This window comes from Hesperophylax consimilis, chromosome 20, assembly GCF_061612785.1.
Source record: "Hesperophylax consimilis isolate HC1 chromosome 20, BYU_Hcon_1.0, whole genome shotgun sequence".
In the NCBI taxonomy this organism is placed as follows: domain Eukaryota; kingdom Metazoa; phylum Arthropoda; class Insecta; order Trichoptera; family Limnephilidae; genus Hesperophylax; species Hesperophylax consimilis.
Window position 1 is genome coordinate 6,017,982 of NC_142855.1, and position 20,472 is coordinate 6,038,453.

General features: G+C 35.1%; 1 protein-coding gene across 1 annotated transcript in view; it reads right to left on the bottom strand.

Annotated features, from left to right (window-relative positions):
- Window positions 1-271: 271 nt before the first annotated feature.
- LOC149413977 (uncharacterized) overlaps window positions 272-20,472 on the bottom strand; it is a 42,135-nt gene continuing 21,934 nt past the window's right edge. The window contains exons 4-6 of the mRNA XM_089643954.1: window positions 1,121-1,267; window positions 894-1,025; window positions 272-300 (exon numbers count right to left, since the gene is read on the bottom strand). Coding sequence (XP_089500080.1) covers window positions 272-300; window positions 894-1,025; window positions 1,121-1,267 — 308 coding nt within the window. The remainder of the gene's footprint in view (window positions 301-893; window positions 1,026-1,120; window positions 1,268-20,472) is intronic.

Genomic DNA, 20,472 nt, shown 5'->3' on the forward strand with positions numbered 1-20,472 from the left:
TAAATGCAAAATTCATAGTAAATTTTAAGGTTGGGTACAAAAATGAGTTTCCATAATTAACAACCACAATTCTTAGATGTACAGTGAATGTACGTACAAGTTATTGTATGCTACTGTATTATACATTTTACGACCGTAGAAATTTATGTGACTAATATTATTTATATTTTTAGAATTATGCTGGCAACGAAAATGCTATGGGTTTAATCTTATCGCTAATAAGGTTTTTTTCCAGTATGGTTACGCTTATGTCCCTGAATGACCGGATGAATTAAACGTCCCTGGAGAGCGGAAGAATAGCTACAGAATGCACACAATTTTTTCAGTATGGGTAAGAATGTGATGTTTTAAATTGCCCTCAACATAACATGAAAAGCTGCAGTAGGAACATGAATAAGATTTTTCCCTAGTATGGGTAAGCATGTGACGTTTTAAATTTCCCTTTTCAGTACATGAATAGCTGCAGAAGGAACATAAATAGGGTTTTTTTCCAGTATGGTTAAGCATGTGACGTTTTAAATTTCCCATGTCAGAACATGAATAGTTGCAGTAGGAACATGAATAGGGTTTTTCTCCAGTATGGGTAAGCATGTGACGTTTTAAAGTTCCCTTTCGAGAAAATGAATAGCTGCACAATGAACATGAATAAGGTTTTTCTCCAGTATGGGTAAGCATATGACGATTTAAATTTCCCTTTTCAGAACAAGAATAGCTGCAGAAGGAACATGAATAAGGTTTTTCTCCAGTATGGGAGAGCATGTGGTGGTTTAAAGTTCCCTTAAGAGAGGATGAATAGTTGCAGTCAGAACATGAAAAATGTTTTTCTCGAGTATGGCCAAGAATGTGACGTTTTAAATTTCCCTTTTGAGAACAAGAATAGCTGCATAAGGAACATGTATAAGGTTTCTCTCCAGTATGGGTGCGCAAGTGCCGTGTTAACATTGACTTGCTGTGGCAGAAGTAGTTGCAATGCGAACATGAATAAGTGTTTCCTCCAGGATGCGTCTTTAGGTCCAATCTTAAGTCTGAAAAGATGGTGTATAAAGCTCAATAAGTATGAATCTACAAAGAAAACAGAAAATTATAAAAACAAAGTCATACAAACTAAAACTAATTTTACCTGCAGTCTGCGTAATACTTTCAGAGTGTTCAAAACATTCCGTTTTAACATCCAGCAGGTCTATGTCTATTTCCGTATAAGGAATCCCACCTTCGTCTTCTTCTCTGTGTCCTGCCTGGATCGGAACAGTCTCCACATTAATGCTACCTGGAATAACAAAACATCAACACAATGATATGCAAAGATCTGCTTGAGTGTAGGCTTGCGATCTACGGGTACAAATTTATATTAAAAAACGAAATTATATGGATACAATATATTTTATTAAGACAAAGAACATCACTTTATTTTTAATTGTTAGTCCTTAAAAAATAAATATATCCATTACACAGTGATAACAGGTAAGAAAAACCTTTTTTTTAAACCACAATTTACATATTTGTTTTTACAAGAACTTTATACTTTAAAAGACCGTTTCCGAGAAAGTGTTAGAAAAAATAAATTCAAATACTTTTAGAAATAAAATAATGATACCATTACAAATAAAATTTAAGATAATATTGAAAAATCACGAAGGTAAGAAAAGATGGCCGCTGTAAGAACATCTTCACCGATTGTGTTCTATTCTTGAGAATGTCTAGTTTCTTGATGTCAATCGAATAATTATCAATTTTACAATCAGATATCTCGGCTGAATAATTGATAGAAATCTTAAATGGAACAATAATGTTACTATTTATAAACAAGGATGTAAAAATGATATCAATAACTATCGACCAATAAGCCTTCTCAGTACCTTTTCTAAAATATTGGAAAAAGTACTAAAAAAACAACTTATGATGTACCTAGAAGATAATAACCTAATATCGAAATCTCAGTACGGTTTTAGAAAAAACTTGAGTACTGCCGACGCCATAGACGATATCATAAATACGATCACAAAAAGCTTAGACCAGGGAAATAAATCTTTGGAAATTTTTATAGACCTGCAATAGGCCTTTGACACCATAAAATCCTTTTCAAGAAACTTAAAACAATTGGGATGTCAAACACAACTCTAAATCTACTGATAAGTTACATGTCAGAACGTTCACAGTGTGTTAAAATTGATAAGTGTAAAAGTAAACCTCTCCTAATCAATTAGGGTGTACCGCAAGGAAGTGTCCTAGGACCTTTATTATTTCTGATATATATAAATGATATCTGCAACTTACACACCAACGGAAAAATCATTAGTTTTGCCGACGACACTGTCATTTTATTTAATGAAAGTGATTGGATAACCACCTACAAAGAAGCTGAAAACGGGCTTATCCTTCTGCAAAAATGGCTTATGCAAAACTCACTCACACTTAATGTTAACAAAACTAAATATTTAACGTTTTCTATAACGGCTAGAGGACAACCAGCTGAGGATTATACTCTCAAATTACATGATTGTCAAGGAAAAAACGAAACGCAATCATGCCACTGCCCCACCATAACACGCTCTAGAAGTATAAAATATCTCGGAATTGAAATTGATGAAAATCTTCGATGGGACTCCCACATAAATAGTATCACAAAGAAACTCACAAAGCTTATATACTACTTTAGAAATATACGCAATATACTAAGTATAAATGATTTATATAAGGTATACTATGCTCTCTGTCAATCACGCATAGAATATGGGATTATTGGATGGGGATCTGCCTCAAACATCCACATGAAGCAGCTTATTAAAACTCAAAAAGCAATAATAAAAATAATCCTTAAAGTACCCATAAGAACTCCATCAAAAGACATTTTTAAAAATTTTAAAGTGTTCAGTATAATAAAACTATACTAAAAAAATGCTCTAATCAAATTTACAGAAAAATATGAGTACCCTGCTGACCAACACAACTATATTACAAGGAAGAAATCCTCAAATCTATTGAACATCCCAAAATTAAATACGTCTTTTGGCCAGAAAAATCATCATTTCCATGCTACAAAACTATATAATGCCCTCCCAATTGAACTCAAAAACACAACGGAGACACAAAAATTTAAAAACGACATCAAATTATGGCTAAGTAAACATGAAGATGAGGAAATCAATAAAATTATGAACTGAACAAATGTGAAGACAATTTTTTAAATTTTTTTTGTAGAAATTAACAAGGAAATCACGATCTACACCTATACAAAAACCTACAGTCCGCCTCGGAACAGGAATACCTAGTGAGGAGGACTGCGAATAATATACTTAACTTTGTAATTATAATTGTCGTTAATAAAAAAAAAAAATAAAAAAAAAAATAAAAAAATTAAAAAAAAATAAAAAAAATAAAATAATAAAAAACTTTATTTATAAACAATATAATAAAGCTAGCCTACATCTTAAGACTCTGAGAATTATATTTGACATAGTTACATTAAAAACTGTACTACGCGCTTTTTAAAACAATTCTTTCATAAAATGTTGTCCGTTGGGGTACTTGTCACAACACTACCCTAGAGCCTTCAATTGTTGCATTAAAATAATTTTAAAATTGTATTCGTCACAGCTATTGTACAGTAAAAGAAAAATTATATAAGCAAGGCAGTTGTACATAATGTGTTATCGCTCTTTGTAAATTTTTCAACAACATTGATACTGCCAAAAGATCACAACAAGTGCGCAACACTAGATTGGGTTCTTCTTTAATGTATCAGCCGGTGAATAACATAACATTCTTTGGACAAAGAAATATTTCTTATAGAGCTCCGTTGCTTCATAATATGCACAGTGAAAATAAAAAAATAAAACTATGGGTTGGTTAAATCTATTCAAGAAAATGGTCAAAAATTCAGTATTAGCTGTGAGTGGAGATTTTGGATTACCCTTATGGTAACTTCTGTCATTCGGTCATCATCCTATTATAATGCTCATAATGGTCATCATCCTGTTATAATGCTCCTGTATGATTTACCTCGCATGTAAAAGCGGTCAAGGCGTGAACAAACAAATAAATAAATCCCTTTGAAAGACCATATTTGATATAATCCATCTACGTATGTATTATGTACTTTACTTATTTGATTAAATATAATTATATAGCTGAACATCTCGACACAAGAATTCCCTAGTGAGATGAGCAGAGGGAGAAAAAAATCTGATAGCACCGTAACAAGTCATGATACAAATATATTATAACACAAAAATACACTTCACATACCTATCTTATAATCTCAAATTATTCTTGAAATGGAGAATTTATTCTTGAATTTAGAAGAGATACTTTATTTTAGTGGTAAAATATCCCGAGGCAACAGCTTGAGGAACCAGGAATTGCTTGCTGGCATTAACTCAAATGCAAAACCATTATATTTACCAAGCCATAAAAAACTACAATAATCTCCCTTCCGAATTGCGCTGTATTACGAACCAACAAGAACAAATAAATAAAATCAAACTTTTTTTCCAAAAAAACTCATATTAAAAATATATATATCCCGCTACATTTTTTGCGTCCGACCCCTAAAAACTCCATAGCATTGTAGCGTCCACCGACTTACAGCGTCCGATATACGGACGCTGCAATGTTTTGACGTCAAAATTGGCCAGAACGATGCTTACCCCATGTAGAATCGTATGGCAAAAATTTTTGTGGAAGCAAAAAATCTCTCGGAATGTCTGGAAACGAATATTGAACGTTTGACATTTTGCCGACAGGTTCGCTACACAATGTATATATCGAGCAGTGTATGTTTTTATTCATTTCTACGATCTTGCCGCGTCCACGAAGTAATATAATTTTCGATACATAACGACGATCTTGCTGCGTCTACGCATTACGTCGATAGTATTGCGTCCTCGAGACCGATTACGAGTAGATATTATTTTATATACATATCAACGGTCGTACTGCATCCACACATTACGTCGATAGTATTGCGTCCCCATGGCCGTTTGCGAGTAGATATTATTTTGAATACATTACGACAGTCTTGCTGCGTCCACGCATTACGTCGATAGTACTGCGTCCCCGTAGCCGCTCATGAGAATATACTATTTTGAACACATAATGACAATCGTGCTGCTTCCATGCATCACGTCGATAGTATTGCGTCCCAGTGAACGATCACGAGTAGATATTATTTTGAATATACGACGACGGTCGAAATAATTTTCAATACATAACGACGATCGTACTGCGTCTACGCATTACGTCGATAGTATTGCGTCCTCGAGACCGATTACGAGTAGATATTATTTAATATACATAACGACGGTCGTGCTGCATCCACGCATTACTTTGATAGTATTGCGTCCCCATGGCCGATCACGCTGAAATATTATTATGAATATATAACGACGGTTTTGCTGCGTCCACACATTATTTCGATAGTACTGCGTCCCGTGGCCATTCACGAGTGCATTTTTATGTATTATTTGAGCGTTTGGTTGAGTAAATCATCAGATTTGGCAACATTGGGTTAATTTACAACGATGCCGCTTGACATTCAGAACTAAGAAGCGTCCTGCGTGGTTTTTAATGCATAACGACGATCGTGCTGCGTCTACGCATTACGTTGGTAGTATTGCGTCCGTTCACGAATAGACATTATTTTTAATACATATCGATGGTAGTGCTATATCCACGCATTACATCGATAGTATTGCGTACCCGTTGCCGATCTAGATAAGGTATTATTTTTAATTAATGAAGACAATATTAGCGAAATTCAATCGAACATTTGAAACGGAAAAATCTGAAAAAGGCACTGTCACATTTGGGACTCGAACCCAGGGCCTTTGGATTTCCGAGCCGTGACCCTACCAACTGAGATAATGTGTCCCTATCTGATTCGGTCATATTTACTGTAATATACTTCGACTAAGAATTACCAACAGAGTGGAAGTTACTCCCAGTATCGCCCTGGTGTAAGACCACTATTTAGAATTGAAACGTTGCTCCAAGTGGCTTTAGCCGTGTTTAGTAACTAGATCTGAATAGCCAGGTACTTCCCCACCTTTCTCTTCCCCATCTCTTCCCCTTCAATATACCCCAATTTGGGATGCCATAGTCTCACTAGCTCCAGACGGGAGCAGTTGGGACTCTTGTGAGATATTCACTATAAAAATAAAACATACTTAATCTTTATTTTCTTAACGCATATTTTTATTTGCTGCTATCTTTATGTATCATTGCAGGATTCAACTCGAACTAAATGCTATCTGGATAGTGTCTTGGATACATTTATCAATTTTTACTAATATGCAACACCTATTGACTTTTCTTCATGTCTAGGATGATTATTATTTTATATTATATCTCTACACTATGTTTTCAAAACTCGTATGAGCGGAGTTTACACAAACACACTATTTTACATTGAAATCATTATCGAACGAAGAACGAAACAATATTGTTTTTTGAAGAACATTCGGTGGTAGCGAAACCCGGTCGAAACAAAATATAAAAAATAAAAGTGGTGTTTACAAAGTTATTGTTAAATTATTATTTAATTGCAAAGAAAATCGATTTAAAATTCTCTAATACCACCTCATAACTTTTCTTATTGTTTCATATTATTTATTTTATTTCAGGGAAATCAACAGTTTACAATGTGGTTCATTAATACATGTGAAATTTACCTAACTAAGAAACCAATTACAGATTTCCTCAATATACTATTCTATTATGTATCTAAAAATTTAAACACTATACTTACAAGAACTAAAAAATACTAAATTTATCGAAGAAAACAAACACTTTGTAGCTTGACATTATACAAAATGAAACAAATCCTTTTTTTAAAGTATCTATTTTAATTTATATTTCGTTGACCGGTTTGGATTCAATCACAAATATTGTGATAAATAAATATAAAGTGGTTTAAAACAAAGTACGGTTTTATTTTGTAAAAAATATAACGTTATTCAATAGGGAGCTTATTATAACATTAGGTTATTATAACATATTATATGTCATTAGTCATTACATAATATAATTACATTTTATGCAGTTTGGTGCACGTTTAATACATTTTAAATTGAGTTTTTAAATTTATTTTGGTTACATTGAAGATAGAATCAGAGAGAATGTTATTATACATATGTTGAACATATTCTTCTAAGACAAGCATTTTTATTTGAATTGGTTTTACAGTGTTTTTCTTTAAATAGATTACATGAGCGTGTGTGCCGTGTAGGTACTTTCAAATCAATTCTGCTTAATAAACTCTACATATTATGTTTCTGCGTATCATTTCTTGGTATTATTTATATCTAACCTGTTTTTATTACTTTTATTGTATTTTCTTGTAAGGTTATTAAGAGTTTTTGTAATAATATTTGCAATATAAATATATGTAAAAATATATAGTTGTCCTCTCCTTAGCACAAGCATCTGATTTATCAGAAAAGTGATTGAAATATTACATAATATTATGTAGTAAATATTGTAACGATAAAGATGTTAAGAAATAGATGTTAAAAAAAAATAAAAAAATAAATTTATTTTTAACTTAATGATAGTAATAAGTTTAACTCATTAATTAAAATATTACAATTTGAGGTTGAACTAATTAAGTTAGATATAAACACAGATATTATTATATTGAATACGTAACGACGGAAGTGCTTCGTCGATGGTATTGTATCCTCGTGACCGATCACGAGTAGAAATTATTTTGTATACATAACGACGGCCGTGCTGCGTCCACGCATTACGTCGATAGTATTGCGTCCTCGTGTCAGTTTGCAAATATATACATTTTTATGTATTGTTTGAGCCTTTGGTGAAGCAAAACGGTAGATTTGGCAACATTCAGTTCATTTACAACGATGCCACGTAGCACTCAGAATTAAAAATCACCATGCGCGGGTGGACATTTTTGTAAGATGGTTTACAGTAGACGGTAAATTGATGTCCCGACCTAAAAAGGTCCGACCGCCTTCTGCAATGGAGCGAACTGGCGAATTATGAAATGATACATTTTTATTCAGGATATCGTTGTAAAAATGATTGTCGCACGCCTGCGCCCAGTAGATACTTTTGTATACAAGATGCAACAAGATATTCATTCAAAATTCTCACTATCAATAGACAGTTTTTTGTCAGGTCTGGTGTGTTACTGGATGTCAAAAAAATAAAACATATATATATACATATATTTTTTTATATACCGCACAAGAGTCTCAACCGCTCCCGTCTGGAACAGCGAGACTGTGGCATCCCCAATCTGAGTACTAGGGTGAAGGTATTGGGGGGGGGGAAGAAGATGGGGAAGAGAAATGTAGAAAAGTACCTGGCTATTTATATCTGGTCACCAAACACGGCAAAAGCTTAGAAATAACGTTTCCATTCGGAATGGTGGTCTCACATCAGGGCGATACTGAGAGTATATTTCACTCTGGAACATGCTGCAAACACACTTTATATTATTTTTAATGTATTTATTGTGAAATAACACAAACAAATAAAAATTTATTTGCGCACGCCGGGTTTGACCGTCAGATTTACGGGCTTCGGATTGCGAGTCGAGAGTCTTACCTCTCAACCACAGATGCTGTAATTAATTAATTAATTCACTATGAACGTGAAAACTTCACTAGAAAAGTAAGAAATATTTTGTGTTGTTTATTTATTTGTTAATTTATTTATTACACCTAATAGACGTTTACATTCTAGTTTAATAGTTGAGTATCGCAGTTATAAATTCTTCAAAATTAAAACAATAGAGAAAACAAAATACGATGAAAAAAAATAAAATGTTACAACAAAAGCGTATAATAAAATAAGATACATTGGTAAACATGATAAGAAGTCTCACATAAGTAGATATTCAAAATAAACAAAAGATTGCAAAAATTATAGATGTCTATTTGTCTCGATATATAAAAGAATTAAAATAAACAATATTTATATTGATTATTTTTAGGGTGAAATATATCTCCCATATCAGAATAAGTCATGTAATCCTAAGAGGTTTTATAATATAAGGGGCATAACAACGGCTTAAATGTACCTTTTGAAACTCTCAAAACAAATCCAAGAGTCTTAAGGGCATTATATACGGAAGACGTAAAAATTAAATCGACCTTCAAAACGCCATGTAACAAACAAATAATATACACTCGGACGCCAGAATAAATTATTCAGTATGGACGTGAAAACTTTATTAGAATAGTCAGCAATATACGGAAGACGTAACAATTAAATTAGAGTGAACGGACGTGAAACCTATATTAAAAGGAACCTTCAATATACAAAAAATATACACCCGGACGTGAGTATGTACGTGACGCTAGAAATGTATGAAAGTGTAATAAACATCAAAACCTGCATTATTATGAATATTAAAAAAATATGATATTAGCGATTATCGTGAGTAAAACATAGTGCAATATTCACAAAAACAATCTAAAAAAAAGAACTAGAAGTGCTGGACGCCCAAAGACGGATTTACGCACGGACGCAATAAATGTTGTGGGACCTATATATATATATATATATATATATATATATATTATATTTATATTTTACACATAACATTGAATCTAAGTAAGAATCGTGGCTCCCTTATCAGGCACAAGAGCTCCTCTTTTCTGATAAGGTATACATGACCAACTATGTACCTAAATATGATATATTGCAAAATATGTATGTATTAATGTAACTATGATCTAAATTAAAATAATAAAAAAATAAAAAAAAATAAAAATTATAAGTTCACATTTGCTTAGTTCGACAGTTTCCAGCAAAGCAACATTACAAAGGTAAAATCAAAAGTACTGATGGAAGACAAGAGGGGAACGAGAAAACAAGCAGCTGTCCTTAATATGAAATACCTTTTTGATATAAGCAGTGCAACTTACTAGTTGGCTGAACACTCTCGGCATATTGCAAACACTCCATCTTTACATCGGGAACCCTGGGACCTACTTCCTGGAACTCTGGTTCCGTCTTGATGTAAACACTCTCTAGGTTGAGAAGATCCATGGCTCTGCTGTGATAGCTTCACATTATGTGATGGTAATTAGTCTCAGCTGAAAATAAACCAAAACTGTAAATAAAACGTTGATTCATTAGTCCAATTTAATAAGTTATATTGGAGATTTAAATAGATTTAAATCCATTTGCGGTAAAGCGCCGTTGAGGTGATTTTAAAAAATAAATTCAAACCTCGCTTTAGAAAGAACCAACTTGTTACGAACAAAACCACTTAACAATAATTGGCCGCTTTTGCCAATGGAACAATGTAAGAGCGACCGCCGAGTCTAGGAATTGACAGACAAAATGTAATATTTGCTTCACAAATTTCACCAGCAGAAATAATTACCGCTGAACGGTACACTTTCCACACAAAGAGCAGAAATGTCAACTTGACGTTGGTATAGTTGAGCGTGGGTCAAACCAGTTGTCGCATATATGAAGTTTATATTAACCAAAACAATCCCTTAATTAAACATCATTGGTTTACGAATGAAGGATAAACCTAAAATATTGAGTTTAAATTACCAAACACAAGAGCCTTGTCTCTTGTGATGAGGAAAGGCTATTTTTGTTAAGAATTATAATACTGTATGTAAACATAAACAAACTAACGAACTAACCATCGCACGGGTAAGCAGACGGACCGCCAGACAACTTGGCACACACTAATTGCCTCATTCGCATCCATAAGCCGTCTCATACATAGTCTTCTCTTATTCTGACTCTTGACATGGCCCGACTCAAGTATCTGATTCACTTGATCGTGCCATGTCTTCCTCGAGAGTCCCCGACTTCTGATACCATTCACATTTGCGTCATATATTCTCTGTTAGAAACACCAAAGGGTAAATTGTAACAAGAGGATGGCATAAGACCAGACTGCAGGTACTTGTATTTACAGTTCTCTAGGGCATATAGATGCAATGGTAGTTTCAGTTCATCCGACAGCAAAAAGGCACCTCACTAATCACAACGCTCCTATTATAACAGGCGTGGTTTTGAAGATGAATATTTTCATCAGAATATTGCACAGCGATGTCACTCATTAGACGGATATTTTGTTACACATTTTGAACCATAGATATTAATTAACATACCTATGTCTCATGGCCAGGTTTCGGGTAGGTATGTAGGAATGATAATCTATAAAATTCTCCTTACATTTAATATTTCATACTTATTGTTAAAAATACAAACATTATATAATAAAAATGCAAGACAAAAGAGATTACAAAGAAATGTAACTAACTAACCGCTTAGTTATAATTAGTGACAGCGGCCGTAAAACAACAATGCAGTAATCTCGTCTGTCACGTGTTAATCTGGTTGGTTTTGGGAGCATAATGTCTTGTACGGCAAATGTTGTAAAAACTGATCATCAAACACAAATAATTAAGGAAAAAAAACTTAGTTATTACTTAGTCAATGTAGAAGGAACCTAAGTAAAATATGATTTAATATTTTCACGGCCAAAAGTATTTTTGTTATTTGTTTTTGGGGTGTTATGCCGTGTTGCGCTAACTCCTTATTTAGCCAACGTTGTCCGAAACGTTGGCTAAAGGAGAATTAGCGCAACACGGCATAACAACCCAAAAACTAATTACAAAAAAAGAACCTAATTAAGTAGGTACGTACAATTCCAAAGTCTTGATGAAACGTCACTTGAAAAGTAAAAGCCCTTGAATTTTTAAAAAATTGCTATGAATATGTAATAGTGATAATAAACTAATTTAATACAATGATTGCGTAGTTTATACGATATTCTTTTAGAAAAGTGGAGTAGCAATAACTGCGTTGTAAGGTTTTAAGAAGCAAATTACCATACATGAACCACACACCTAATGACAGTGGCATAAATAAACCACTCTCTAGATCGATATCTTCGGGCTTTTTGTGTGGCCCCATTTTGTCACCCCCTTAACCACAGACAAAACAGTCGTTTGGTCCAGACAGGTAAATATATTGTGGACCATAAATAAATCTCAAGGCCATTTAAAAAAGTGCAAACATAGACAATATAACTGCACCCAGCTAACATCGTTCATTCATTAGCCCACAAAAATTATATTTAAAAAATAATAATATTGGAATGCAGGAAAAGGAAAATAAAAAAAACCCACAGCTATGCACACATAAAAATACTTTTTATTTTCAAAAAGACAATGGACAGTAATACAAAACAGGTACAACCGATGTATTGAGCATTGATTTATCATTGAAGTAGAAGATAATACTAATATATCTAAACAAAACATGAAACAGAACAAGACACAGAAAAATAAAAAGTAACGGTCTCAACTAGGAATCGAACCCAGTCTTACTGCAACAACTTAACAGGATTTAATTTGATCTTGCACAAAAATACAAGAAAATATACATATTCAAAAAATTTAAGTGTTAATTATTATTGCCACAGCACTAGAAGTTATTCAAATTCTCCTGCAAGGGTTTCATATAATTTCCACAGCTTTGTCGTCAGCAAACATCATGGAAAATGCTGGTTAAATCTGAATACTTACATGATGCAATTCTGGAAAGGTTTAAATGACCTTGTATGATGTAATCGTGGCTTTTTTTAGCAGTTTTAGCATCCTAATACGTGGTATTGTATCGCGTCGGAATACGGATAGGTCTGAAAAGGAAAATTAATTAAATTATTAGCCAATGAAGTACATTCAGGAATCAGAAACATTGTATCAAAGAACGAGAGGTTAGTACCTGTATTTAACAACGGGTTCGGGTCTTTCTTTCAATTGGTGGAGATAGACCGGATAACACACTTTATCACAACACGGCAATAATTTATCACCTTGAAGAATTCTAGAACGTAACATTATTTTTAGATGGGTGAAAGAAAATTCAAAATATTTACGCTAAACACTTCAACTGACTTTTCAACTTACGAAATGGCGTCTTGGAAATTACCGTTAATTTTTATCGGAGCATAAAGCATGCTTAGCTTCTCTTTCTGTTACACAAGTCGCTATGGTAGAGAGCGAGAGATCAAACTACAATTCTTGCTCTAAGCCAATGAGATCTGAGCTTTCAGCCACAACAGCTTTGTCTATAAGAATTTGGGTATTGAATAACTCCTCCCATCAGGGTTACAAGGTCATGCGGGAGTTATACGCCAAGTATTTTGACATATCCATAGACAACAGAAAATTAAAGAATGTAATCACCAAAGTAAGCATCGGACAGTTTCCTTCTTTAATTTGTATTTTGAAACTCTAGTAATAGTCAGAGGGACAATTGCTTTCCCAAAGGTTTGTAGAAAATATATTTATCGAGGTTCGCTTATACAAACACTATTTAGGATAATACACAAGGTGTCGAATAAAAGTCGACATAATGTTTTTTTTTTAACATGAACAATGTGTGTACTGAATTGTCAAAAAAGTTAGGTATGTATAGAGATACATGACAGGTATAAGTTTGTACACACCACTATATTCTTTGAATGCATCACCATTACATACTTTTGATGACTGTTGAATTTGACATCCGCTTCTGGTTATGGGCCGAAGCTAAGAAACTTTACTCAAATGAATTTGTCGCCACGACACATACCTACGAGATTCAAAAACCCAAATTCGATTATAAGCTGAATGACGAAATATTGTCTTCAGTGAAATCCATAAGGGGCTGTTCGAGTCACATTTGATCCTATACAGTGATCAATACTTCGGAGTAGTGTTTATTAGTCATTCACACAGAATACAACACTTCGCCGGTCTGCGCCTGCACTACGAGCCCTACGTGGTCGCATCACCTACCTCTCTACCTCTCTCACTGGAGCATCAGGAAGATCAGTCTGGTCTCTGCATCGATACCGTCAAGCTACCGACTACATCCCCGTGATCTTGGTGCACATCCCATTGAGGACATGCATCCCATGGGGATTCACACCAAACAACCACTACAATGACACTGTCATTCATCGTCAGCATCAAACCACTACTAAATTATCTATTCTATATATTCTGACTACTCGGGACCAATGTTTGACAGCATAAGACGATCAACATTGAAAGCAAAGCGGGCGTGGTGAGTAGGTCTGTGGCCTAAAGTAACGCAGGGGGCCGGCTACTCAGTAGGCAGCATAAATAAACTACTCTCTTGATCAATATCTTCGGCCTTTTTCATCCAAAAATTTTATACAGTACTTAAGGAAATACACAGTAAAAGTTTATTTTCTTAGTCAGATGAATCTTGCACTTGGAAAACATTTCGACATTTTTCTGCTTCAAGGACATTTTTATTTTTAAAATATTTTTTTGGGCTAGTGAATGAATGGAATAGGCCGAGAGCAATTATATTGTCTATGGTTGCATCATATTTTTAAATGGCCTTGAGCTTTTTTCTACCTTGTCTACTGCTCCGCTCCGCACGGTAAGTACTGCTTGTATATCTGTGGTTAAGTACTGTATAATTCTGTTGGATACAAAAAGCCCGAAGATATCGATCTAGAGAGTGATATATTTATGGGCCTATCTGTCAAAAGAACAAGAACAACACAATTTGATGTGTTGTAAATATCAAATGTGCAATTCATTGTGATCATTGATCAGCTAACTGTGAGTAAGAAGATAATATGAGTACCCATTAACTTTAAACATTACTGGATTATTCCGAGAGTTATGCCATCGATCGTGTTCCATATTCTGTGTTCAAATTAATTGAGGTTATGTGCGTCTTCGCGCACTGTGCCTTACATACCATTTAATTTGGTTAAGCGGTTGTATCAATCTGGTTGAGTTTAGCCGAATGTTCAACCATGTGAAGATGCGTTGTATGTGATATGTGGCGTGGCTATTAAGGAGAACGGTTAGAACATCCAATCACACAATCGTTTAACCAAGTTGGATCATCTGTATCGTGGTTGAATCAACCTTTCTCAGTCGGCCTAGGGAGCCGTCGTACGTAATTGTTTGTAAGCGTACATTTAACTGATTAAATACAATAAAAATGTCAGGCATGACTAAAGATCGTGAAGTTTTGACGGATATTTTGAGATTATATGTATAATGATTTGACTAGCTTTGGGTATACTACAAGCAAAAATTACTCTTATAAAGATGCCAGGAACGAAGTTCTTGTTATAGTTTTTGGAAAAGTTCAAATGTATTTAAAAGTATGTAGCGAATGAAACCATATGAATGTAATATTTATTCGTTCACAGAATTTTATTCGTTCCTTGAGCCATTTTTGTGTCGAGGTTCGTTTTTTTTCCTTTCATGCTTATAGTTAACGAAGCTTCAAGAGCGGTCACATTTTTTTTATGAAGCATGAGTCATGTATATGCTCTCCAGATTAAAAAAATCTGACGAAATGGCGACCCATAATCTAACCTATAACATAACGTAACCTATCCCAACCGAGCCTAGTGGTCTTTTTTAAAGAGGGACAAACGTCGTATTGGGTTTCTATTTAGGTTGATTTGATTATTGATGACTTGGCCATTGGCATCAATGTTTCACAAATAAATTTTTAAATATAGGATTCTTCGAATTCGCAATCAGTGGGTTCAAGCTCCCTTGTTATAAGGGCCTTGTTATTCTAATTAATTAATGTTTATTAAATAACTAATTACCATCACATAACAGCAGTGCCATGGACCTTCCCAACCAAGAGAATTTTTCCATCAAGACGGAACCAGGATACCAGGAAGAAGGCGCTGGTGAAATACCGTATATGGATATAGAAATCCACCTTCCAGATTTAAAGAAGGAATGTTTGCAGTATGCTGAGAGTGTTCAGCTAACTAGTAAGTTGCATTATGTATATTGTCACAAAGGAGTTTCAGACGACGCAGTCAGGACAGTTGCTTGAATACTTCTTCACCTCTTGTCGTCCATTAGTAATTTTCATTTTACCTTCTTTATTTTTTAAATTCGACCACCATAACACGGGCATGTGCCTAGCATGGTGGTCGAAAAATTCCTCAATGCATGTAACTAATAATTTCATAGAATAAAGAAACTTTTTTAAAAAAAATCACTTTGCAGGAAACTGTAGAACAAAGAAAACGTGAAAATTTAATTCCTAGTTCCTCAAGCTGTTTCCTCGCCATATTTTACCACTAAAATAAAGATCTCTTCTAAACGTTCTCCATTCCAAAAATAATTTGAGATTAGAAGATATGTATGTAAAGTGTATTTTTGTATTATAAAACATCATAATGGTATTCCCAATTCTGAGTTGAGGATGTTGGATCTCGTTTTGTGTAACATTGAATTAAATGTCATACATAGCTATTCTCCCCTCGTATATGAGGACAAATATCACCCAGCATTAGAGTTCCGGTATTCTTGTAAAAAGCCTCCGAAGACTACCAAATTACCTAAAACTACAGACGGCACTTTGCGGGGATGGATTTTTGGTGATTTTGTCAAACTTTATCAGATGATGAGACAATTGGATTGGCATGAACTTTCTAAATTCGATACCGTTAATGAGGCGCTACACCATGTATATATAATGTATTTGACGCTTGCTTCCCTAGGAAACCTCCCAACAGAGGTGGACGTAGATATCCGAAGTGGTTCACTAGAGATACCATCAGGAGCATTGAGATAAAACATGCTCACCATAAAAAATGGAACGCTACTGGTGACCAAAATGAGTATGAAATGTTCAGTAATCTCAGAGCAGTTGTTAGAAGAAATGTTCATATAGCATTCCGAACGTATGTCGACTCAATAGAGAGTGATATCAAACATGATCCCAAGGCATTTTGGGACTACGTAAAATCACTGCGCAAGGATGGTGGTATAACAGACATCATGATGCATGGTGATCGGGAAGTTAGAGGAGCGGATGTACCCAATGCATTTGCAACTCATTTCCAATCAGTGTACAGTAATGAGCCTCCATTACTAAATCCCATTTCTGCTTCCAAGATGAATGTGAATGGAGCCCAAAACATTGATATAAGTCATATAGACGAATCGGATGTTAAATCTTCAATTAATAACATGAAACATACACATTCACTTGGGCCAGACTTTCTTCCAGTATTTTTTTTTTTAGGATGTGTTGAATTTTTAAAAATGCCACTAAGTTTTATATTCAACCTATCTTTAGATACTGGTATATTTCCTGATTCCTGGAAAGTCTCAAAAATTTGTCCTATTTTCAAAAGTGGATCAAAGACATCTGTCGAAAATTTCAGGCCAGTGGCAATACTTTCCGCCCCGGCTAAGTTATTCGAATCGATAATTCATAAACATGTGCTGTTTCAAGTAGAGCCTTTCTTAATATCGGAACAGCATGGGTTTAGAAAAGGTCGATCAACAGATACTAACCTACTGGTACTCACAGATTATGTTTCCAAATCTTTAGATAAGGGCTACCAAGTAGATTGCTCATATAATGATTTCTCGAAGGAATTTGATACCGTAAACCATGACATATTATTAAATAAATTGTCAACTATAGGTTTTTCTTTACGGTTTCTCATATTCTTTGCTAGCTCGATTAATCAACACGATTATTCTATATCGCCCGGAACGCACGTCTTTTTTGTCGCGCTAAAATTTTGTTTCTGTTTCCTATTATCAGCGCTTGATAATTAACCGAAATGGGTGACAGTAACGAAATTTTGATTGGGCTTCACCTACTAACGAAAACGATTGAAAGTTTGAGTGACAAAATGTTGTTTTTTGAAAGGGAACAGAATTCCCTTAAAAATTTACTGACAACGTATGTCGGTAGTGTTAAAATGTGTACATGTACATGCAGTGTCTCTTCGTCGAACGCCGCAGGTCCGATCCCCCCGGACCCGCGCGTCTTGCCCGCCGCGCCTGCCGCCGCCGCACTAGCGGTCACTACTTTACTACGCTCGCCCCCCTCCGCCCCGCAGCTCACAACGGGGCCCAGCGACGTACAGACAAACAGAGCGGCTAGCCCACCGCCTGCCACAACCCAAGCTGCCTTAGTCGGCTGCCCCAACGCTCGTAAGATTACCACGAGATCTGCTACAAAAAAGGGAAAATCGGAAGTAGACCCTCAACCTGCTACAACATATGCTTCAATGGCATCATCTGTTCCAGATCCATCGGTTCCAATGTTCGGCCCATCTAAACCGAAGAAGATGTCAACTCCCGTTGCCCAACCTACCGATACTATAACATCGAAGACTGCAGAAACCGATACGGCAGAATCCAAATCGGAAACAGAAGCCTATACCTCCACTTCGGCTAACCCCAATTGGCGCCGAGTCACGCATAGGAAAAAAAGACGACCAGTACTTCATGGTACCGCGACTGAGCATAAAGGCCTCATAGCCGTTGAAAGGCGCAAGTATATTCATGCCTGGCAATTCGATGTCAACACTACGGTCGAGGATATTGTAAATTTCCTTCTCAATATAAACAAAGAAATTGTTTACGATGTTGTCAAATTGACAGCCAAAGCTGACTACGCCTCTTTCCGGATTGGAGTCCCGGAATCGAAGCTTTCATTTTTTATGGACCCGAACATATGGCCAAATCATGTTGCATTCAATGAGTGGTTTTTTCGGAGAAACGTTGCAACCAATGATAAAACGAAACACTCTAAGAGTGAGAAGTAATTCTAACCTCTCTATCTATTACCAAAACGTTCGAGGGCTAAATACGAAATTGGCAGTATTTAAAAACAACCTATTTGCTCGAGATAGCTTAGATTTAATAGCAATCACTGAATCGTGGCTGAAACCAAGTGTGCATAATTCAGAGCTATTTCCAGAAAATTATGTTGTCTTTCGTCGTGACCGCCTCACACGAGCGGGGGGTGTCGTCCTGGCTGTTCGTGCTGATTCTGTAACCCATGCTGAGAGGATTTCTTCAATGGACCTCCCCGACACTGAATCCCTGTGGGTGAAGCTATCCTTGAAATCTTCAACTGTTTTCGTATGTGTGATATATGTGCCACCTCGTTCTTCAACTTCGTTATACTACAACATGTTCGAAAAAATAGAAAGTAATTATAATCTTCTCAGTGACAAAAATATCTTAATATTAGGTGATTTGAACCTCCCTTCCTGTAACTCCAATATTGTGAACATGTTTAACTATTTTAAATGTGTCTACGGTTTGCAAGAATATAACTTGATATGTAATGATTATAATAACACTCTGGACATAGTTTTATGTAATGCCAAGGATCTTATAAAGTGTGTTGAGAAATGTCATGACCCTATTACAAACGAGGACAAGCACCACCCTGCTTTGTCTATAAGTATTAGTGAAACTCACTCAGGTGTTGCAAATTCATGTCTAAACCCAAGTCCAATAGAAGTTCCCTCCTATCATGGAGCTAGAACCATAAACGCATGGAGATTCAACAAAGGAAATTTCCACTTATTATATGAATTGCTTTCTGAATGCTCATTGCAACCGGTCTGCCAAAGTTCAACAGATATAAATGCATTATGTACAAATTTTTACAATTCAATTTACAATATATTCGACAAGTGTATACCCATTTCCACACCTCGCACTACGGCACACAGAGTATATCCTAAGTGGTACACCAATAGTATTATTTCAAATATTAAAATTAAACATATTTTTCATAAGCGATGGAAAAAAAACACGTCACAACTTGGACTATGCTAGTTTTTCAGCCTATCGCTCCATCGTAAAACATGAAATCAGTGAAGCTTTTAAAAATCATTTAACTTCAATGGAAGAAAAATTATCTATCGATCCCAAACAGTTTTGGAAGTACATTAAGGATCTAAAAAAATCCAACAACTCATTTAAGTCTATGATTCTTGACGGAGAGGAATTGACTACTGATGATAAAATCGCAAATAGTTTTGCGACCTTTTTTTCATCTGTTTATAAAAATGTCCAACCAACTCTCAATATTGACTCTACCCTTCACACTGTACAGATTGGGCCCTCATTCGACCTGGTCAGTATTTCAGAAAAAGATGTTAAGGAGGCACTCTCAAATTTAAAGAAACCTCACTCCATCGGTCCTGACAATATTCCAACATTTATACTAAAGGGTTGTTCCGACCTTTTAATACCACCATTATGTCATCTCTTCAATGTTTGCCTAAAAAACGGGATTCTCCCAGACATCTGGAGATTAACTAAAATAACCCCTATCTACAAGAAGGGAGATAAACGCGATATCCGGAATTATCGACCAGTTGCCGTTCTATGTTCCATCATGAAAATATTCGAGAAAATTCTACATAAATATATACTTAATCACGTTAATCCAATTCTTGATGACCGTCAATATGGTTTTAGACCCCAGATGTCAGTAACATCAAACCTCTTATGCATCTCAGATTTCTTATCACAAACTCTCGACAATCGGGGACAGGTGGATGTTGCTTATTTCGACCTGGAAAAAGCATTCGACAAGGTTGACATCGACATTCTTCTAAATAAGCTAGCTTCATTTGGTTTTTCCAAAAGACTACTCTGTTTTTTTGCTTCATATTTTCGAAATCGTAGA